This window comes from Vidua macroura, chromosome 17 (assembly GCF_024509145.1).
Source record: "Vidua macroura isolate BioBank_ID:100142 chromosome 17, ASM2450914v1, whole genome shotgun sequence".
Lineage (NCBI taxonomy): Eukaryota > Metazoa > Chordata > Aves > Passeriformes > Viduidae > Vidua > Vidua macroura.
In genome coordinates, this window is record NC_071587.1 from 1,191,762 (window position 1) to 1,212,225 (window position 20,464).

At 40.1% G+C, this 20,464-nt stretch overlaps 1 protein-coding gene across 4 annotated transcripts in view; it reads right to left on the reverse strand.

Moving 5' to 3' along the window:
• The window catches only part of RALGAPB (Ral GTPase activating protein non-catalytic subunit beta), a 62,248-nt gene that overhangs the window by 21,800 nt on the left and 19,984 nt on the right, over positions 1-20,464 (reverse strand). For 3 of the 4 annotated variants that reach the window (XM_053992818.1, XM_053992820.1, XM_053992821.1), the window contains 10 exons: positions 20,211-20,427; positions 13,630-13,831; positions 12,060-12,227; positions 11,196-11,310; positions 10,828-10,975; positions 8,254-8,318; positions 7,963-8,095; positions 5,844-5,977; positions 3,632-3,814; positions 1,452-1,603 (listed from right to left, as the gene is read on the reverse strand). In XM_053992818.1, the coding sequence (XP_053848793.1) occupies positions 1,452-1,603; positions 3,632-3,814; positions 5,844-5,977; positions 7,963-8,095; positions 8,254-8,318; positions 10,828-10,975; positions 11,196-11,310; positions 12,060-12,227; positions 13,630-13,831; positions 20,211-20,427 (1,517 nt within the window). The remainder of the gene's footprint in view (positions 1-1,451; positions 1,604-3,631; positions 3,815-5,843; positions 5,978-7,962; positions 8,096-8,253; positions 8,319-10,827; positions 10,976-11,195; positions 11,311-12,059; positions 12,228-13,629; positions 13,832-20,210; positions 20,428-20,464) is intronic. The other variant, XM_053992819.1, reaches the window with a different exon arrangement.

Genomic DNA, 20,464 nt, shown 5'->3' on the forward strand with positions numbered 1-20,464 from the left:
CAAATAAGGATACTCTGCCTATAGAATGAGCTTCTTTATAACCTGGGTTATAAAGATATTAAGACATTCTTTAAAGCATGAAAATCTGTACCCCTCCATAGCTTTATGTTCATTTTTAAAACATTATTTCTCCAACCATCCATACTGTAGCCCTTTCATATTAACAAGCAGGACAGATATGGCAGTGCCCTAGTTAAAACTGCCTTTGCTTTCTTCAAGTACAGATTACAGTAACTTAAAGCCCTTTAAGGGGTTGGCACACCTTAGGTGACAGGATCACAAAAGCACAACTATCACTGATGGCAATCTTCCCTGGAAGAAAGCCTCCAGGTGGGGGTCCAACAGTGCCCACCTCCTTGGAGCCACAGCTTTAGGAGATCCCTAGAAGCATTGTTTTAAACCATTTGAAGTTGTACAGGGTCTCACTAACACTATTAGAAATTGAAAATTTCTATGGCAGGAACCAGTAATGAGAGTTGTCCAGCGTTGGACTGAAGTTCACATGATCTAAGTCAGGACTTTACCCTTGACACCAACACCCAGAGCAAAAGTAAGTCTATTGATTTTTCCACTTTACTGTGAAAACAGTTTCATCTCTCTAAATAAAAATAAACACTTTCAGGCAACAATATGGATTTGTCCACAAGTTCCAATAAGTAGTTGCTTTTTCTAGGAAATTACACAGTTGTTTTTACTAACAGTAATGTTTATAACAGTTGGATTCTAAAGGAGAGCAAAAAAGAAACCAGCCATTGCCTTTTGCAAAACATATTTATCCTCCCCATCCTCAGTCTGTCCTGTCTGCCACTATGCTGTTCAGCCCATAACACAGTGCTTTCCACCTTCGCTGGAGCAAATCCCAATTTTCCTCTCTGTGCTTCCCTTCCCCAACCCACACATTATCTGTAACTGCATTTCCAGCAGAACCTCTCAAATATATTAATCAAGCCAAACGCTGTGGGCAGGAAGCCATCCAATCCTGCTTCAGTATACATGTGCTGCATGTGCCACTCCCTGCTGTCACACAGTGTCTACCAGTTTCCCAGCCAGAGTGGGGACAGCATATGTTATCAGGCTGAGGAGAAGAGGAAATGGGAAGACAGGATCACTGGGGTAAGTGAATGCTGTCTGCAGAGAGGCCTGGCCGGGAACAGAACACCACGGCTGGAGGAGGGTCTGGGTTTTGCTGTACAAGGAAGAGAGGAGGCAGGAGGGGAAAACAGTGATCAGAGGAATCTGTTTTCTGTTAACACCTGCAAGGGGAGGGGGAGAGATCTCCCTGCAAGGGGAGGGGGCGAGCACAGCCCTGCCCAAAGGGCAAAGATAGGGAACTTCTGCCTAACTTCTTAAACACTCTTGTTACATTGGGGACCACCAGCTGCAAACACCCTATTAAACACTCTCAGACAAGGCAATATTGAACATTAAAGGTGCTCTGACAAATTACATACCATGTCAGTGTAGCTTCAGCAGCATCCTTCACTCGCATGGATGCAGGGTTTGGTTCCTTATCTCCTTTGTACTTGACCTCCTGTTCACTGTTTTTGGATTTACTCCCTGAAATGCCCAGCTCCACAATCTCCAGTACCTCTTTTAAACAATCCTAAAACACAAGAACCACCTTGAGGCAGAAGAACTTGGATAAACATATCCAAAACCTCAGGGAAACAGTGATATATCATTAAGTAAAAAAAACCACTGCTTGTAATATGAGCTCTTTATTTAAAGGCAGAAGATTACTCCTACGCTGTTAAAATAAGATCATGTTTATTATAGAACTGGTATGTTTTCTGTTTATAGATGTGTACTTATATTACCTATTTATATTCTAATGATAAAAAGTTCTCTGAATGAATAAATACACACAATGTATTATTTCATTGCATGTATACCAAATTGCCAAGAGGACTATTATGAATGCAACAGAAAAACGTAAACATACTTTAAGAGATAATAAATGTAGTTATAGGATGCTCTGCAGAAGTTTTAAGTTAAGGATGAACTCATCTGGAAAGCTGCAAGAAATCCTTTTCCAAATTTTTCAATTGCGAACATTATTAGTAAAATACATTAATATTTCATTAGTAAAATACATCATGGTATCTAAATCACCAAAAGAAAAATTAGAACATTCTAAAAGTACACTGTAAAATCTTCAACAAATCTATTACAGGAGAGGCCAACATTCAGTAGAACTACAGATATGACACACCAGTGCTGTGCAGAACAAAATCACCCACTGAAAATATTCAGATTGCTACCACAAAGGTTCAGATCTCATGGCTTGAGCTACAGAATAATAAAGAAATACTTCTCCTGAGTAAGTAAGTGATTAAAACTGAACAGGATTGGTGAGGCTGTACCACCAGAAACCAGACAGGGCTCTGTGTCTTGGCCTTTGTCCTTCTTTATATTCATTGCTGATATAGAATAAAAGGTGAAGAGAAAAATCAAAGTTCTCCAACAGAACAAAATTAACCAGCATTGAGCTGAAAAGACTGGTCACAAAGAATTGCAGCAGGAGTTTACAGAGTAACAATACAGCAGGTGAAATTTAAAGTAAATGTCAGAGGAGGCACCCGGAAAGCTGCATTTTTAATACTTGCAAATGTATGGAAAGGTTCTCATCGGACTACTGTGACTCAGGAATAAGCTACTCAGTGTCCAGTACTATGCACACAGTATGTAACACTGTCTCCTTATAGTGGTAATTGAAGTAAAAAAGACCATAATGAAATGGAATAAAGCATTATGCAACTGACTAAACATAACCTGTGCCACATCCAGGGAACCTATCCTATCACAGTCTCCTACTGCCATACCAGTACTCCAAAGCACGTGCAGAAAGCGTCTTTAAATGAAGTTCTGCTTGTGGGTTTCCCATCATCTTTTTAAAAATATATTTATTTTTATATGTTACAGAATAAATAAAAAATAAAGGTGTGTAATGCTCTATCTAAAAAGATAATATATAATACATGTATATCTATTATCTATAAAAACACAGAAAGATCACTAAGTTGGCTCTGAAAGAGACTAACAATGAAAACGTGCATTCAAATTTTTTTTAAACAGCAGGGCAGAAGGCAATTGAAAACATGTCTCTCATTTCCTGCTCTTTTCAAGCTTCCCAAGTAAATTCCACCTTATATTGAGCTATGCTTTGCTCAGTTTCTAGAAAATTGCTGAAACAAATTCTGATTATCAAAATATTAGCATCAAAGGAATTCTGTTAAGCCTAGAAAATGCTTTCGTCAAGTAAGAGCTGAGAAATAAGGAGAGTCATGGCTACCTGCAGCAGGTAGCTATGGGATACCCCATTCATTTCTATATTTCTCTTTTGGTTTTCTCCAGGTTTCTTTTCTTCTCTCTTTTTCCAGTTTCACAAAGTAAGAAGACAGACTGAAACATGCAATCTTTTTAACTATAAAGGTAATTTTAAAGCCAAAAACCATATTGGCAAATAAAGATCAGGAATTAAAGTCCAGAAGTATTTTGCACAGAAATTATTTATGTAATTCTTAAGAAAGCTAAGCAAACCACACTATTTTAAAGTATTGAGAACAGACAGGTTGGGCACAAAAGTCATTTCAGAAGCAGCACTCAAAACCTATCCATGGGAGACTCTGACCTTCTCATCCAGCATGTCGGGGTGCTCCGTGAGCCAGACACAGAGGCACTGGAAAGCTGCCACGATCATGGAGTGCAGGTCCCGGGAGTGCAGCGGGGCCGGGCGGCTGCACTGGTAGACGATGTAGCTGCACACGGAGCTGATGGCGCGCTTCCGATCCGCGGGATCAACCACCACCTTCACCTGCGTCAACAAGGGCGACAGGGTGAGAATTCCTCCACAAGTATCTTCAAGAAACAGTTTTTGAAAACATTTCTAAATGCACTTTCAAGAAACAGCAATAAACAGTTGAGCTCTTTTTTGATTACAGCTTAAAATTGCAGGTAAAATTATTTAACAGTGATGGATATTGAAACTAAAAGTAAGGAAATGCTGCACTGAGGTGTGACCACATTGCATAACTTAGTTTCAAAGAGCAGGAGTGGTACCAGTGTGGCTTGGTAAGAAACCAAATTGAATTGCAGTATTGAATTTTTTTCCCCACAAATGCATCTTCAGCTCTAGCAACCCATTCTGCATCTCCAAGAACCCACTTATTGCCAAGTTTCCTTTCCATAGGGCTTCATCCTGCTCAAGTAACTGTCCCCTAAACATATTCTCAGCACAATAACTTTCACCACTGGTAAAAGGAACAAAAAAGCCATCCCTGGACAAGCAGACTGATAAAAACCCCATAACCTCTTCCCCAAAACTCACTGCAAACACCTCTCTCTGCTTCTTTCCCAGCTAGGGCTGCAGAAAGCAAGGCTCCAGACAAGAAGGTCAGGAAACAGCACAATGAGCCATGAGGATCTGCACTGTAAGGCTAAAGAACTTTCTCTCCTATTCATGGCTTGTGACTCAGCATGGGAACAGATGGATTTTTCTGCTCTGTAGCATCTGACCATGCTTATCCAAGCAGGGAGGTGGATGGACATGCTGGTGCCAGCACTGAAGCCTGGCAGCTGTACTCCACAAATGGGAGTGACAATTCAGAGCCCCAGGATTTAGCTAGAACATCTTTCAGAAGCTCATGATCTACAGCAAACAGAGTCCCCTCAAGATGAGCTTATGAAAGGCAGGCTTGTGAACCAGCACTCCTGCAGGAAACAAAATTTTTGTTTTTTTAAGTCCCACTAATAACCTGGTGCTGAACAGATAGAAGACAGGGGAACAGCCCCTACCTGAGAAAAGCTTTGGGACATGTCACCTCTAAAGACACATGCAGAACAAGTCCACACAGTAGTCCTGTAGGAGGAAGTGGTCAATTTTTTCCCACTTTGTTGTAAAGGGGAAATATTATATTCCAGGGCAAGAATTACTTCAGTTCCATGAGAATTATACAAAGATTACAATATTTAACATTAACCTGGGGATACATTTGAAAAGATAATGTATTTCCACAATCCACATAAGCTTGGAAGAAAAAAAAAACCAAAAAAAAAAACCAAAAAAAAAACAAAAAAAAAACAAAAAAAAAAAAAAACAACAAAACAACAACAAAAAAAAAACAACAAAAAAAAACAACAAAAAAAACCCAACAAAACAAAACAAAAAAAAACCAAAAAAAAACAAAAAAAAAAAACAAAAAAAAAACCAAAACAAACAAACAAAAAAAAAACAAAACAAAAACAAAAAAAAAACAACAACAACGAACCAAGAAGACCCTGGCTTAACCACACAAGCTGCAGAAAGCCCTGGCTCTGTATGGTGCTCTACTGAACACTTTCAAATACATTCTTCAGTTCATGCTACTGCAGCAGTGAATAAACACCCAGTCCAATATGGCTCAGTGCTGACTTAATGCTCTAAAAACTGCCTGAGACACACATTAAAAGATAGCTGTTGAATTCCTGAGAGATTATGACAGGAAATGCTGAATTGTCACACCAGGTTATCATGGCTCCTCTAAGTACACTTCCTATTAGCAATACACTAAGTTTTATCAAGCTCTAAAAACTATTTCTAAGATGAGAGGGAAGGGGAAAAGTGGCACAACAGAAGCTTCAGCTAAAAGGCATTCCCAAGTCACGTGTCCTTTGAGCCATAGTGTGTTTACACTGGGAGAAAATTACCTACAATAGCAGTACTATTTCTTTTTCATTTCCAAACAGAACAGTTGCTGACAAAGTCAGCCACAGAATCTCTTTTGTGGCATGACTTTCACCCAAGGCAGCAGAACCACAGCCACCCTGTGAGAAGGGGCCAGAGCACACCAAGCTGCATGTCTCACCTTTGCCAGTCCAGAGAGCAGCTCCAGGGCAGCCAGAGAGATACTCATGTCCTGCCTCCACTGGGAGTTGAGCCTTTGGGTTACCAGGTGAATGCTGCGGATCAGCAATCCAGCAGCTGTATCTGTATGAAGAGCTAGGATATAACCCCAAAACCACACACCACAGGGAGGGAAAATAACTAAGCATTAGTGACAAAAAGCAAAGCACAGGCAGAAGGCAAAGCAGACACAATACAGACATAAAATAAACTCTAACCATCTTGAAACTGGTTGATGCCTTTTGCACAGGCTAACTCCCTCACATACTCTCCTGGCGTTATAAAAACCCATTTGGACAAGCTAGCTCAATTTTAATTTTTTTAAGACATTTTGACTAATCCCAGAGCTCTGCAGCATTTCAGTAGGCAGAACAGCCAGCTTCAAGTTTTGCTATTGTACTTAAATTGTCTGTCATGTTATGTCTTTTAGTCTCCAGAAAATACATGCTTTGGTAATATATATTAAACATAAGCAGTTGTACTAAGGAACTAAGGAGAACATGTAATTTCAGATATCTGTGTCAGAAGTTAACCATTCTTTCCACACCTAATGTTTATCAAAAGCTGCACTAGTTCAATAGACACAGATAATGAAAGAATCAGTGCTAGAGAAACAATTATTTTTAACCTTCTGTTTCCTTCAACCTTTAACCAAAAATTAAAAATAGAAAATGTTTTAAGTACCAGTTGTTCTCTCTTCAAAATACTACAAAACATAAACACTATCCGTATTTGTTAAAATTTAAGTGTGCAAATTAATGTCAGAAATAAAAAACTGCTCAATGACTAGTTATAAAGAGACACGAGAACTATGACAGATAAGGCATATCCTTCCCAAAATTTAAATTACCTTATTTAACACTCAAGAACTATGTCCAATGTCACACCAGGAGCAGATTCAAGAGTCTACTATGGCTAAATAGTAACAATAGACCATCATGTTTTCAATTTTCTCTTGTTTGAAGCATCCAGTGGAAACACTAATTCTTTTCATAAGCTCATTTTCATAAACTCATTAAGTTTACCCTCTGTGCACAGGAAATTTTAAAAATCCAATAAAAATGAATACACTACAAAAATATATTTCAAAGTATGTCATGGTATGAAGACTGTAATTCAAATATTTAGAAGATTTTTTAAATCATACAAATGAGTATTTTTACAAGCACTTGTCAATGAAAACCCACATAAATTAAACACACAATTCAAATGGTGTGCAGAAAACTAACACTTTGATAATTTCAAACAAGCAAATCCTTGGGAAAAGGGAAAGCACCGATATGTTTATATGAATACCCAGCATATACCGAAGCCTTTCCTGATAATCTGCCTCTTCTGGCTATTTACAAAACTAGATAAAAAAACACCACCAAACATTTTTGGTTGGTGATGATAGAATTGTCCGTCTAGGCTACAAGACAATAAAGGTGATTTGTTCCCACATTTACCTGGCCAATATCAGTCAAATTGAAGACCAAAGGAACAAATGAAATTTCAGGATCTTGACAGTCAGCCAGCTTACCACACATAGATTTAGAACATGGATTTTACAGAGAGTCAAAAATGGACAGTACAAGACATAGCAAACTGAAGTTAATTACTAAATTCTATTGTTACAGTGTATGACATCTCACAAGCCTTCTCCTTACTTTCTCTATAAAAGCCAGACTCCCTGAAAGATTCTTTAAATGTGGTTTAAGAAAAGGTGCTGCAGAGGTCAGGTGAGCATTTGGAATGCTTTCAAAACTAATGAAGCAATTAATTTGCAGTTGGTGTACATATATCCCATTCTTGTTGACAGAAACTAAGTGTCTTGAAAATGTAAGTTAAAGTGAAGTTTGCAAACACCTTTTTCATAAGCTTTTACATTCTGATTTTGAATATGTTGAGAGTCCTTTAGTAGGGTTAAGACAACCACTGGAAAGGCACATGTGAATGCAGACTTGCAGCACACAGCTGGGCTATCCCCCTGGCTTCAAACACCTGGACACATGAAACCTTTAGCCAGAAGCAGAACAGAAAAACCCAGAAAACATCAACCTGGCATACCGTGACAGGGTTTTCCAAAGAGCTGTCCTTACCATAATCCCTCAGGAGGGCCTGTGCTGGCCGCTCGCTGTCTGGTGTCGTGGGCTCTGTGCTGCCACCGCTTGCAGTGCTAATGCCACTGTTTGTGCGACTGTGGCTTTTGAAGAGATTGTTTTCACCACCATTCTGCAAAGTGAAAAGGCAGTTTAGAGAGATGAGAAAATTTCTGAGTTCCCTAAGCTCTCAGATACAAAAGACCAAACCGCAAGACCTGAGTCCCATTCAGTAGCAGATAAAGTGAGGAATGCATTCTTTCTGAAGTAACTTCACAGAAAAATACTCACTGTTTCCATCTGACAGCCAATGGCTTCTAGCAGTGCTGAATCCTGAACAATATTTAACATTGCACCTGCAGAATCAGATAGAAGAAGGTAACTATGGACTACAGAAGAATTCACTACTGAAAGTTACCAAGCAGCACGGAAGGTCTAACGTAGAGGTTTGCAGTCCTGTTTTATAAAATCTCTTATTAAAACACAGGACTTGCTTTGAGCGTAGCCATTTGAAGCAGATGAAAGTTGAGACAGAGTGCTTTCAGCTATGTTAAAAATGCATTGAACAGAGTCTAAAAAAGATTGAGATGGGACCTCATCATTACATATCAATATCTCAAGGTGGGTGTCCAGAGGATGGTGCCAGACTGCTCAGTGGTACCCGGCAACAGGACAAAGAGTAATGCACAAACTAAAATACAAGAAGTTCTACCTCAACATGAGGAAAATCTTCCTTCCATGGAGGGTGGCAAAGCACTGGAACAGGCTGCTCAGGGAGGTCATGGAGTCTCCCTCTCTGAGGACATTCAAAACCCACCTGGACAGGTTCTTGTGTCATCTGCTCCTCCTGACTCTGCCTTGGCAGGGAGATTGACTGATATCCAGAGCTCTCCTCCAGCCCCAACTGTTCTGTGACAGGTCTGTCAAATTCCTCAGTTTGGAAGGATTTTGGCTTCAAAGAAGGGCTGGAGGGGTTCCTTGTCTCACATCAGACTGTGCTCATTTAAAAACTCAGGTTACCCTGCTTGGCAGCATCACCCCCAGATGATGAGGGAAGCAATAAGGACATGGACCTGAAACTGGCTGACACTGGCACATGTGGTGGCTTCAGTTTAAATTTTCTGCCTCCTTCCCCTGTCTCATCCATCAATGAAAATTTAGGAAAACACAACTTACTCAATGAAGGGAAATGACAGGACAAGGGGGAATGTTTTCACACTGAAAGAGGGCAAGGTGAGGTGGGATGGTGGCAAGAAATTCTTCCTTGTGAGGGTGGGAAGGCCCTGACACAGGCTGCCCAGAGAAGCTGTAGGTGCCCCATCCCTGGAATGGTCCAAGGCCAGGCTGGACAGGGCTTGGAGCAATCTGGTCTAGTGGAAGGTGGCCCTACCCAGGGAATGGGGATGGAATGCATGGTGGAATAGCAGGGTGGAATGACATGAGCTTTAAGGTTTTTTTCCAACCCAAACCACTCTGTGATCCTATGAAATGTACCACCTGCTGCCAAACATTTATTGGCAGAAGGAAACAAACCCTGCTTTTTTTGAGAAGCTGGTGGCACATGTGAGAATTTCTAGCTAAACTGGAGATTCATTAATCCCCTCCAGCTAAATCCAGCAGGAAATAACTTCACATATGGAAACAGGAGCTTAAGAGGAGGAACACAAGGCAGGTGAACTGGCAGGGATTAGCATGGGAATAATAATTCCCAGTAGAAAAGCCATTCAAGGTAGAGCAGCTACCCAGTTGGCTGCAGTGTGGAGGGGCATGGGACCACAGGGGTGGGATTTAACAAAGCATCACCCTGAGGTGTCAGACATAGTACTGGAGGTGGGACAACCTCAGGTGCACCAATGTTCTGAGGGTCTCACTTGGCAACCACAGATATTCTCACCCCTTCATCAGCACTGGGTACAAAGTATTCTTTCAAATTATTCTCCTCTAGTCTTCTGAGAGAAAAGAAACTGCTTAAACTATTGCAAGATAACCTTCCAGAAGTCTTTGCAGACTTGGATTTGTTTCCCTTCCTTTAACTATGCATCATTTTCTTGCCCTCCCCTGTTAAGCAGGTAAACTATCTGCCTCCCAGAACAAGGCAGACAACCCTCTCACACCACAAGACTTTTGCCTTTTTAAACAGACAAAATGAAGTGGTAAGGGCAAGAACACCATCATGTCAAAAAAACCACTTCTAAAAAGAGAAGACTAAGGGGGGACAAGTAAGAATAATAGGCATGTACATTTGTACTTATCTGAAAATATATTTAACTTGACAGATTATGCACTATCCAAGTTTTCATCATCTGCTTCCTTTCTGAGTATTCAGCATAATGTTAATCCACTGACTACCTTGAAGAACAGTTTGCTAAACAGTGCATAGTGCAGCTCCACACTCTATTCCAAAACTTTTGGATTTTGTCTGAGGATTTACACACTGCTAAAAAAATGTCATCTGTATTTTGCCAATGCTGGACGACCAGTCACCAATATGTCAATATGTTTCTTAGGCTTAACCGTGCCAAACCCTAAGATTTTACCTCTGAAATCCATTAGTCAGGAATCCTTCCTAAAATTATGACATTTTTACCTACTTCCATTTCTAGTTATGACTGACTTTCTGTGCTAGAATGTGCTTTACTTTTGCTTCTACTTTTCAAGTACTACTCCACATAGAAAGATTAACATACGTGTGAGGCTTTTTAAGATGTTTTCATAGTCTGAGGGAGATTACACATATGACAACCTGTTAGGAATTTAAACCTTCTTCTTGCAAAGCAACACATCACTAATAACCCATATTATCCCAGAACAGATTAAGACAAACATTTCTATAATACAGTTAATACATTAAAAAGCTGAAATAACCTAGTATCATTTGAGTGTTGTTGGGATCCGTTTCCGTTTGTAAAGCTCCTATAAGGATATTCACAAGCCTCAGCTTCAAGGACAGGAATGTTACTGGTTTATCATATGCTGAGCTTTCATCATTGCTGAATTTCCCTTCCAGGACAACCTGAAGAAAAAATACACTTATTTCAGTATCAATTAAAGATCATGTCAGCAGGGTTTCAAAAGCCAATGTTCACAGCTACTGACACCTTGTGATATGGTCTTACTGTTTCACGTTCACTGTAAGAGTTCCAGGACTAAAGAAAACACCCAATACAACCCATCCAAATCCCACTCCCAGGGAAAGAAATATGGAACACAAAACATAGTGATAAATGTACTACCTCAGACTTTATTGTTCCAAAATGATGAGGGAGAGGCAACAGAGATAGCAAGATGTTAATGGAAGCTCTTCTTAGCTCTGTGGGGTTTACATAGATTTTAAACTTTGAGAGTTCTCTGCAAATCAAAGCATCAGACAGTTAATCAACTTTTCACAAGAACCTGGAACACCACTAAGTTAATATCAAATATACACCCACCCAATGGTCTTAAGTAATTTGTAGTATGCAGTGTAGCTGTTTCTTTCTAAGACCTAGCCAAAGAAGCAGAGGCTGAGATTTAAGCCCAGGAGATAAATAATGCTTTCTAAATGCCTAACATCAAAATGAAACACAGTACCAAGACATAACGCATACATTGAAAGAGACTACTTTAAAGTGCCTAACTTTGCAAAACATTCAGAAATCTATAAAAGCTCTGATAAGAACCTACTCCAATTTCATCAGTCTAAATTATCAACTTTTCCGTTTAATGACGCATAAGATTACTTACTTATTGAATACACTGCAACAACAGCCACTAATGTGTATCTTGTGGAAGTTTACTTTAAAATCAATAGGCTTTCAATATATTTTTGACATATTTCAATATATTTTCCTATTCTTAAAGGCACTGCTTTGCATCAATGAATATGCAGCTAGCAACTCATATTTCACATAAAATAAGCGCTGTTATTGCTTTAAAGAAAACTGCATTAAATAAAACCGAAAATTTGAGCTTACACAGTGTTGTTATTATCACCATCGAATACACACATGCTGTGGGCCCCACATAGCAGAATTCCTTTGGTGAAATTACGCAGGAATGACAAAAGACAAACAGCTCCCAACATCTCTGATGATGTCTAGATGGAAACGGCAATTTACCTGTCAGGTAAAATAGTCTCCAGAGCCGAAATGAAGTAGGGAACCACAACATCAATGCCTTTCAGGTCACAGCAGAACAGAGGAGGAGAGTTTAGAATAACACTGGCAAGAACCGGGTGGCAAACGAAATCTGCTATCTGCAAACCCTGAATTAAAAGCATGTAAAATCTGACAAAGAAAGATAAGATTTAATTATTTGCACATAAAATCATCAGAATTCCACATGATTCTGCAGCCACTATTTGATCTTGTCTATATAAAACAGAGTAAGTTTCAAAACACAGAGCTAGGAAACGTTGATATAAATCTTCTCCTACATTACTTAAACACAGGCAAGCACACCTAACCAGCTTATTAAACCCTCACAAATGACAGGTATTTCATATGAAAAGCCATTGCAGCACAGTTTTACTGAAATCTTTGACTTGTTGCAACACCCAGACTGGGAGCTGAGTAAGCACAACCAGCTGGTTACTAACAGTGGATCACCTGCTCTCCACTACTCCCTTCCCACATAAGGGTGGGATCAAGATCTTGATTTTAACTCCCCAGTACGAGAAAAATACTGTGAAATCTTGGGCGAGCAGTGGACAGAACAATGGACAGGATGTCAGGACAAAACACACTTATCAGCAATTTGGAAAATGAGACCAATCTTAACCATCATAACCACTTCAAATGAAAAAGCAAGGGCAGAAACCCAGCTACCCATCATCTTAGAGAAGTTAGCCTCTTTTGCAGGTTCTTGTTAGAGAACATGTATGCCCTCTTAATTGTTTCAAAGGTCTTGCAGACACAGAGGAATCCCACTGACTGACCAAGAGAAATGTGAACTATCTATACAAAAAATACTACAACATCCAAGAAATAAAATTGTTCAGTCTTCTGGGACGTTTCAATGCCATCTGGGACAAATGTACTTGAACAGTTTGAGAGAATCATGATTTAAAACTGATTCTCTGCCTCTAGCATTTGCTCCTTTACATAACAAAAATTTGTGAAAAAGGTATACTATGACAGGCAATACTGCTGCATTTTCTCAGAAATAAAATTGAACACAGAGGTAGTTCAAACACAACTGTTTCAAATCATGGGATATTACTTCATTTCAATACTCAGAGGGTGAAAAAAACGTAACTACAAAAAAACAAACCCAGTGATGTGGTATTTGACAACACAAGAATTTTTATGGTCTAATAAAGTGTACAAAGTCTTATGCCTGCACACTATTTTTTTCCATCTGAACAATATTCAGTGACAAACTCAACAAAGATAAAAATACATGAGGCAAGAAAGTGCCAAAGAAAATGTTCGTTCCAGCTTGAGGCACTTTAAGGCACTCTCCTTCAACTGAAACTTAAAGAAAACCCAGTGGAAAGCAGCATCATGAAAATGTGAAAGGAAAATTGTGGTGGGCTCAGCCAGGAATCCCACCTCCAGCCTCTGAAGGCCAGCTAGGTGTTTTTAAACTGGCAAAATAGGATTCAGACAGCAAGTGAATGCTATTCACTGGGAATTATTCTGCATGATAAAGTTACACCAATAAAGCAACTGGAAGATAGGTTAGTACCGGGATAGATAAGCTGGCAATATTTCCTCCCCAGTCTTCTTGCTACAAAATATCCTACACAGTGTCCCGCATGCCTCTGCCCTTCCTGCTTCATAGTTGTCTGGGAATTCACTTGCATCAAACATGGGGTTGGAAGCCATAGTGTCTGTGGACATTTGGGATCCTTTCCGGCGGAACTCCACACTAGCCTGCGTTGCTATAGCTGGGAAGAGAAAAAACAGTGTTTCACTGGGCGTGATAATGTACAGAATAGGCTCATGGGATCCTGGACACAAAGATCAAGTCCAATTTAGTAGTTAACATGAAGCTATTAGTTCACTGCATTTGAGCCAGTGCCTCTGTTTAGGAAGTATTTGTGGGTGTACCTAACTTGTTTACTTCATAAGGATGACAACAACTGACCTTCATATCCTAGAGATTGTCCCAGCTTTTTGCGGAAGAGAGTGCTTATATTCAATACTAGCTTCCTATCCTCTCTCAAAGGGCAAGGATCTGCCTCACCTGGTTCTGGTCCCCACAAAAATGAAATGCCACCTTCCCTTGCTCCCTCAAAAAAGAAAAATTTTTCGATGGTACCATTACTATTGACCTCCAAGGAAGAGCTTCGCTTCCAGCTGGCCTACTCATCTCATGCTGCCCTGAATACCAAGTGGCTTTCATCCAGTTTTGTTGTACAAACATATTTATTTAGGAAAAAAAAAATCAAAAAATTTTAATGCCCCATATGACAAAGAGAAGGTTGTGGAATCCCATACTCCTAATTTAACCCCTCTCCTCACATGACCACTAAATAAATAAGAGAGCCTCCAGACAGCAGCTACTTATGGGCTGGCCATCTCCTGCTCCCTATCCGACAAGAACGTCTGTGACCCTATCAGAGGGTCCTAATCTGGTTCTGCCCAGCTCTGTGCTCCCTCCCTGCAGGCCAGTTCTGCCAGTCCACACCACTCCGATCCATGTCTTTCTGGAGAGATTTCTGGTCTCCCTTTCACACATCAGCATTGTGTGGATACAAGACCACTTGCTCTGTTGGCTGCATCCTTTCTTCCAGGACAGCTACCAAAACAAAATATATACTGCACTCAATGTGATTTTTTTTCAATTTTTTTCCTCTTCCTTGGACAGCTTTGCTCAAGGATTACTAACATCTTAAAGAGTGTGTTCTTGTTTTTAGCTAAGACTAGATGGATTTCCAAAACTTTCATAAACTACAAAAGCAAACAGACAATGTGTACTCTTGACATAATTACACCTATGTGTTTCTACCAGCAAAAGAGAACTTCTCCTCTCTCAGTTCTGGGACACTGGGGAACAGCAGATTCACAGTCAGCCTTGCCAACAAAGGCATGTTAACACTTTAGCAGTTGGAATACCTGATAATTTACAGATAGGGTACTTTTTTTGTTTTGTTTTAAAGGAAATGTCTTAATGACAAGTGCCTACTCCTAATTTTTTGTTTTCAGTTTTATCATTTAACCTACGTTTACCTCATAAATTTTCATTGACATTAAGTAGAAAATAAGTACAAATCTTTATGCATCTTCCCATGAGCCATTTTTTTCCTAAATAAGCTATCCAGCAATATACTGTAGTTGGAAAAAAACACTACATGCACAATGCATACAAATCAAACACTAGGTCTGTAAATTAAGCTTTAAGTAAAAAAAACATGGTTAGTGCAAAGTCCTGAAATTCATGACATGATCACAGACTAAAGTACAGAAAAGATGGGTCTGATTCAGGCAGATTAATTTGCTTTTGCCAACAATCCTCCCCATTCAAAAACACACACAAAAATATTACTTGTCTTTTTCAAGTAAAAGTGCAAAAGCTACAAGAGACAATGAGAATGAATTTACAAATAAAACATGGGATTATGGAGAAAGAAAAGCATGACAGCAATTAAGGAAAAGCTACTGGTTCCTACTTACAAGATTTATAAGAAAGAAGAATTTGGATAAAAGATGCTGCAAGATAATAGAAATAAAATGGAAACAAATCAAAGGACAGCAGTAGTTATAAAATACTTTTAAGATGGTGAAATTGTAATATAAGTTAAGAAGCTTTTAGCTTTCTAAAAAATAGATTAAAAGCAAGCTTGTTAAACACATAGGAAATTGGCATACAGGTCCAAAATTATGGTTTTGAAAGTACCATGCAAAACAATGAACAGAAAGTTACAAAATAGGACTAAAATTTAGAACTGTTCATATCAACATACATCAGCTCTTTAACAGAAGGTATTAACCCTTCTCAGCTCACAGACCCTGTCCCCACGTTGCAGTGCACATGGAGCATACACCAGGCTATCCTAAGGCTCCTCTGAAATGGGGTATGTCTCGCAGAGGGAAAATGACTTACCTGCAATCTCCTCACAGCAGCACTCCTCCTTCCAAACCAGGAGTTCTCAACAGTAGTACAGCTCCTATTTCCCTATTTCCCCCCAGAAACATTCCGTGGGACATTAATGACGGTAGGACCAGAAGAGATGAGGGTAACGATGTATCAAGGCTCTACAACTGCGCACAGCCCCAAGACAATACCAGCAAGCCCTGAGGTGTGTCCTTCACCTGCTATAAACTGCAGAGCTGGCATCCTTTAGGTACAAGGATTGAGAATGAGCCCATCAGATTGGAAGATTCAGTTGCTGAAATGCTGGCACAAGGTGCTGGTGAGCCTCCCCCCACTCTCAGAGGCTGAGGACAGTAGGTAGCAGTATCATGCACCATACAGCCAAGCTTGTCTGAAACACATCCTGCCACTGAGCCTGCCCTGACACAGATAGACACACCCTAAACTTGGGTTAATCTCAGAGGCTCTGTAGCCAATTTCTTATGAAAGTGTTATCTATCACAGGGATCTATTTATCCCACACTATCAGCTACATAAATGCCACACACCCATCTAATTCTAACAACTACATCAGCAGGACCTAGCTGCTTTCAAACCATCTATGCATCTTCCAACCGGCCATTTTTACTCTCTCACCACAACACAGGGATGTGTATCAGCTGCCCACCATAAGGCTTCCCATTAAAGTCTGTGTGCAGAAACTAAAACCTGATAAGGACACTCAAGACCCAAAAGCATCATGCCAATGATGGCAAGATCACTGCTCTGCTTCAAAATCCAAACAATGACACAGGACTACCTTGAAGGACAGGGCTCAAAGAGTAAAGAGGACAATTGCTTTCCAGGTGATAACCTCCAGCAGCAGCCAACTGTATACAGATGACTTCCAGCTAATCTTGAGAGAGAACAATTCTCTCTTCCCAAAGACAAAACCAGAACAACCACAAATGTGGAATACCTACAGTTTTCCAATCAAGAGCTGGTACAAGAAGTTCACCCATGAGATGACAGAAAATTGAAAATCTGTGAAGCAGCAGCTAACCTGACAGAATCAGGAGAGTTGAGGCTGAAGGGGCCTCTGGAGATAGTCAGCAAGTTCAGTTACCCTTCTATGCATTTAGACAGTTTTTCACCTCAAGACTTACAAAAAGCTTGATAGTTTTTCCACCCATCATTTTTCATAATTTCCTTTCTGGAGGTTAAAGAGTTCTAGTGGTAAAAGTTGAGATCCCGGAACAAGGTAAAAAGAAAGGGGTAGAGGGGTAGTTATTCACATCAGCCTTGATCAAGTGCGCTTTATTTCCTAGAGCTCATCAAAAAGGTATGCTGTAAGATGGGACAAGGACAATGTGTTTGGCCCTGTGTGTCAGCAGGATTTGTTTAAAAGAACCAAACTAAATCCTTAACTAGAGCTCGAGACCACAGCTCATCCACAGGGCCCCTGGAAGGCACTGCACTGAGCTCATTAATCTCTCCTTGGTAATCACATCATAGGGATTCTCACCGAGACTGTGCCACGCGACGGAAGCAGAGTGAGAAACACACACTAAAAAATGCAGCGTTCCAGAAGTGTCCCGGGCACAGAGGTCTCTACAGGACCAAGGAGCAAGTTGTAATACTTTTGCAAAATGGCTCTCAGTCCTCCAGCCAGTAATGAAACAAAGAAGCCATTATCAGACAGCCAAAAGAGAAGGAATTGTTAACTGCATGGCATTGAAACAAAGCAAATATTAGAAGGGTTTAAAGCTGCTGAGTTCTTACACAGCTGCAGTTGCAGACCTAAAGAAAAATTGTGCGTGTGGGCCATGGCAAAGCTGATTTTAAGTGCAGACAATTCCCAATCAAAACATTTAAAGCACCCATAAAAGTAACAGTGCTTCTTGAAGCTAATGCTAAGATTATCAACAGTAGTGTCAGACATAGTAAGAATATTCCAGCTAGTAGTTGAAGTGTCATGGATACAAAGGATAGCAGATGGACCAAGACATACAGGAATAGCCAAACTGCAGCTGTAAAGCATCAAATTTATTTTGGACATCTTTCCTAAGGGTAGGGACTGTGGCAGCTAACCATCCCTTCGCTACTGGCCCTCCTCCTCCAAGCTACACCTACATTGGGCAGCAGGAGCAGGTGGATGGGCACAACGTGCAGATCTGATTGTTACTGATGGGCTCCACTTCTGTGATGGGGGGGGCCTAATACAGACCCCTCCTGGCCCACCTCATCAGCCAGCATAGCACCTCCTGCCTTATGTTCTTCAAGGAGGAAAAGATTTCACTTGGAGGCATCAGGCATCACAGGTCAGATTCCCAAAATAAAAACTTTATTATGTGGATTTAAACCTCATTCAAATGCTTTAAGTCTGCAGAAACTCCAGGGGCCTGGCCCTTTACACATCTTGCTCATTTTCCCACCTTAAGCAGAGGCTGAGCAAAATAATACATCAGGCAATCAGAGTTTGGGGCCTCTCTACAGCGTTTCAGAAGTAGGGGTCCACGCTCACTTCTCTCTCCTTCAGCCAGCCCACTTTGGCAAAACCATGACCAGTGACCTTACACAGCAGTAACAACACCCTGCAAGGGCAGCAGACACTTGACTCAATTCCCATAAGTTAATTCTGTCTTCCAAATTGCTAAAAAAGCAAGATATTCCAGGTTCCTGGGAGTCCACCAACATCACTGTGCCAGAACCACTGCTATTAATACACAGCAGATCATGTGATATGCGAAGACTGGTCTCGCTACAGACAGCTTGGAAGAGCACAGAGGCAAAAGAGAATTAACTCAATTCCAAACAGCTGTCTTTAGTTTTCAGAAAGCTGGTAAATATCCCTGTAAGACTAGTAACACAACAATTTTCTGATTGCTGTTAGGTGATTTAAGACATTGCATATATGAACAGAAGGCCCGGTAACCCCTTCAAGGAAATTAAGCCTTTGGATTCCAGATGACTGTCTACTTCTGCCAGCATAACAACACCTCTGTTTACAGCTGACACTTTTGCATAAACACCATCTAAGCTGATGTTTACAGCTGACACTTTTGCATAAACACCATCCTTCCCTTACAGGTTAAGCATTTCATTAAAATCGCTCAAAAAACAGGCTATGTCAAAATTTAAATTATCTGATCAATTTTGCAGATACATTAAATGCATCTGCAACCAAACACACCCTCAAAGGATGCCTTGCTCCCTCCTAAGCTCAGCTGTTTCCCTAGTCACGAGTCATAGGCCTTTTACAAAGAGATTCTGAACTCCTACCACAGACACCCACAAAGAACACTTTCAAAAAATGATGTGCTACATAGCTAAAAACACCTTTAGAAAATCCCAAATCCTAAGCTTTCACACAGGAATTTGACAAAATAAACAAGGAAGATCACCAGTTTAACTGTTGCTGTCAAGTCCCACTATACATCCAACTTGCTATAACAAATGTTTTTCCCCTATTTTTCTTAGGCCAGTGAGTTACTGACAGATTGATTAATAGATCTCTCGGAAAAGTGAGCAGACATTCGAAATACACAAGGAACAGGAAAACTGCAACGAGTGAGAAAGATTATTCTTTTCTGAATATTATTACCAAAAGTAAGATGAGAGCTAAAAAGCCTCTCTGAGCAGAGCACTAATTCTGTTATGATATCTCAAAACATCTAACCTCTGCAGCTGAGCAAAGCACAGGAGACAAAGTAAGTTTGGCAGTTAAAGGTTGAAGACAACGAAGATATCGAGTCATTAAGGGGAACACACAGCAATCATAACAGATAGGTAGCAACTTCACTAGCTATTTTAAGGACTCCTATTTCCATAACACTCTACGAAACCAAGAAGTACCGCTTTGTGCACTATGTGGAGCAATGTAGGACAAATTTTCAAATATTAAAGAGTTTATATAAATAGTTGCTATTAATCATAGATACTCAAGCAGGTCTCAAACTAAGAAGTGGACTCCTACCATATGATTTCCTCCACTTAACAGCATCTTCCCCAGTATCATAATTGGAAGTGCCATGCTTGTTAGAGTAAAGGAGTAAAAAGTGGACTTTTAAACTTTAAATTCCCAAAACGGCTGCTCAGCTAATAGCAGATGCTTGCTCAGCTCAAGGGATTAATTACAACAGAGCACTTCAGATTTTACTTTTTTTGGATTATGCATGTGTTAATCTTGCAGGTAGGAAATGTCAAAAAAACAAGGAAAAAAGTGTACATATATTTTTTGTAATATTTACCAGTCATGCTGCTGTCTCTGTTTATTCCATTATGAAGTTTACAGTGAACAAATGCTGCATCAAATAACCATGATCCAAAGAGGTTCAAGATGCTGTTAACCTTTGGCCTGCGAGGAGCTGGAAGTGGCCGAGGCTCAGAGCTTGTCTGGTTTGGGCTAGAGAGTGGAGAAGTAGAAGAGGGTTGGTGCTGCACTTTTGAAGCATGTGCAGTAGTTACCTGTTTGAACAGAAGAACAGAATCAGCTCCTAGAATC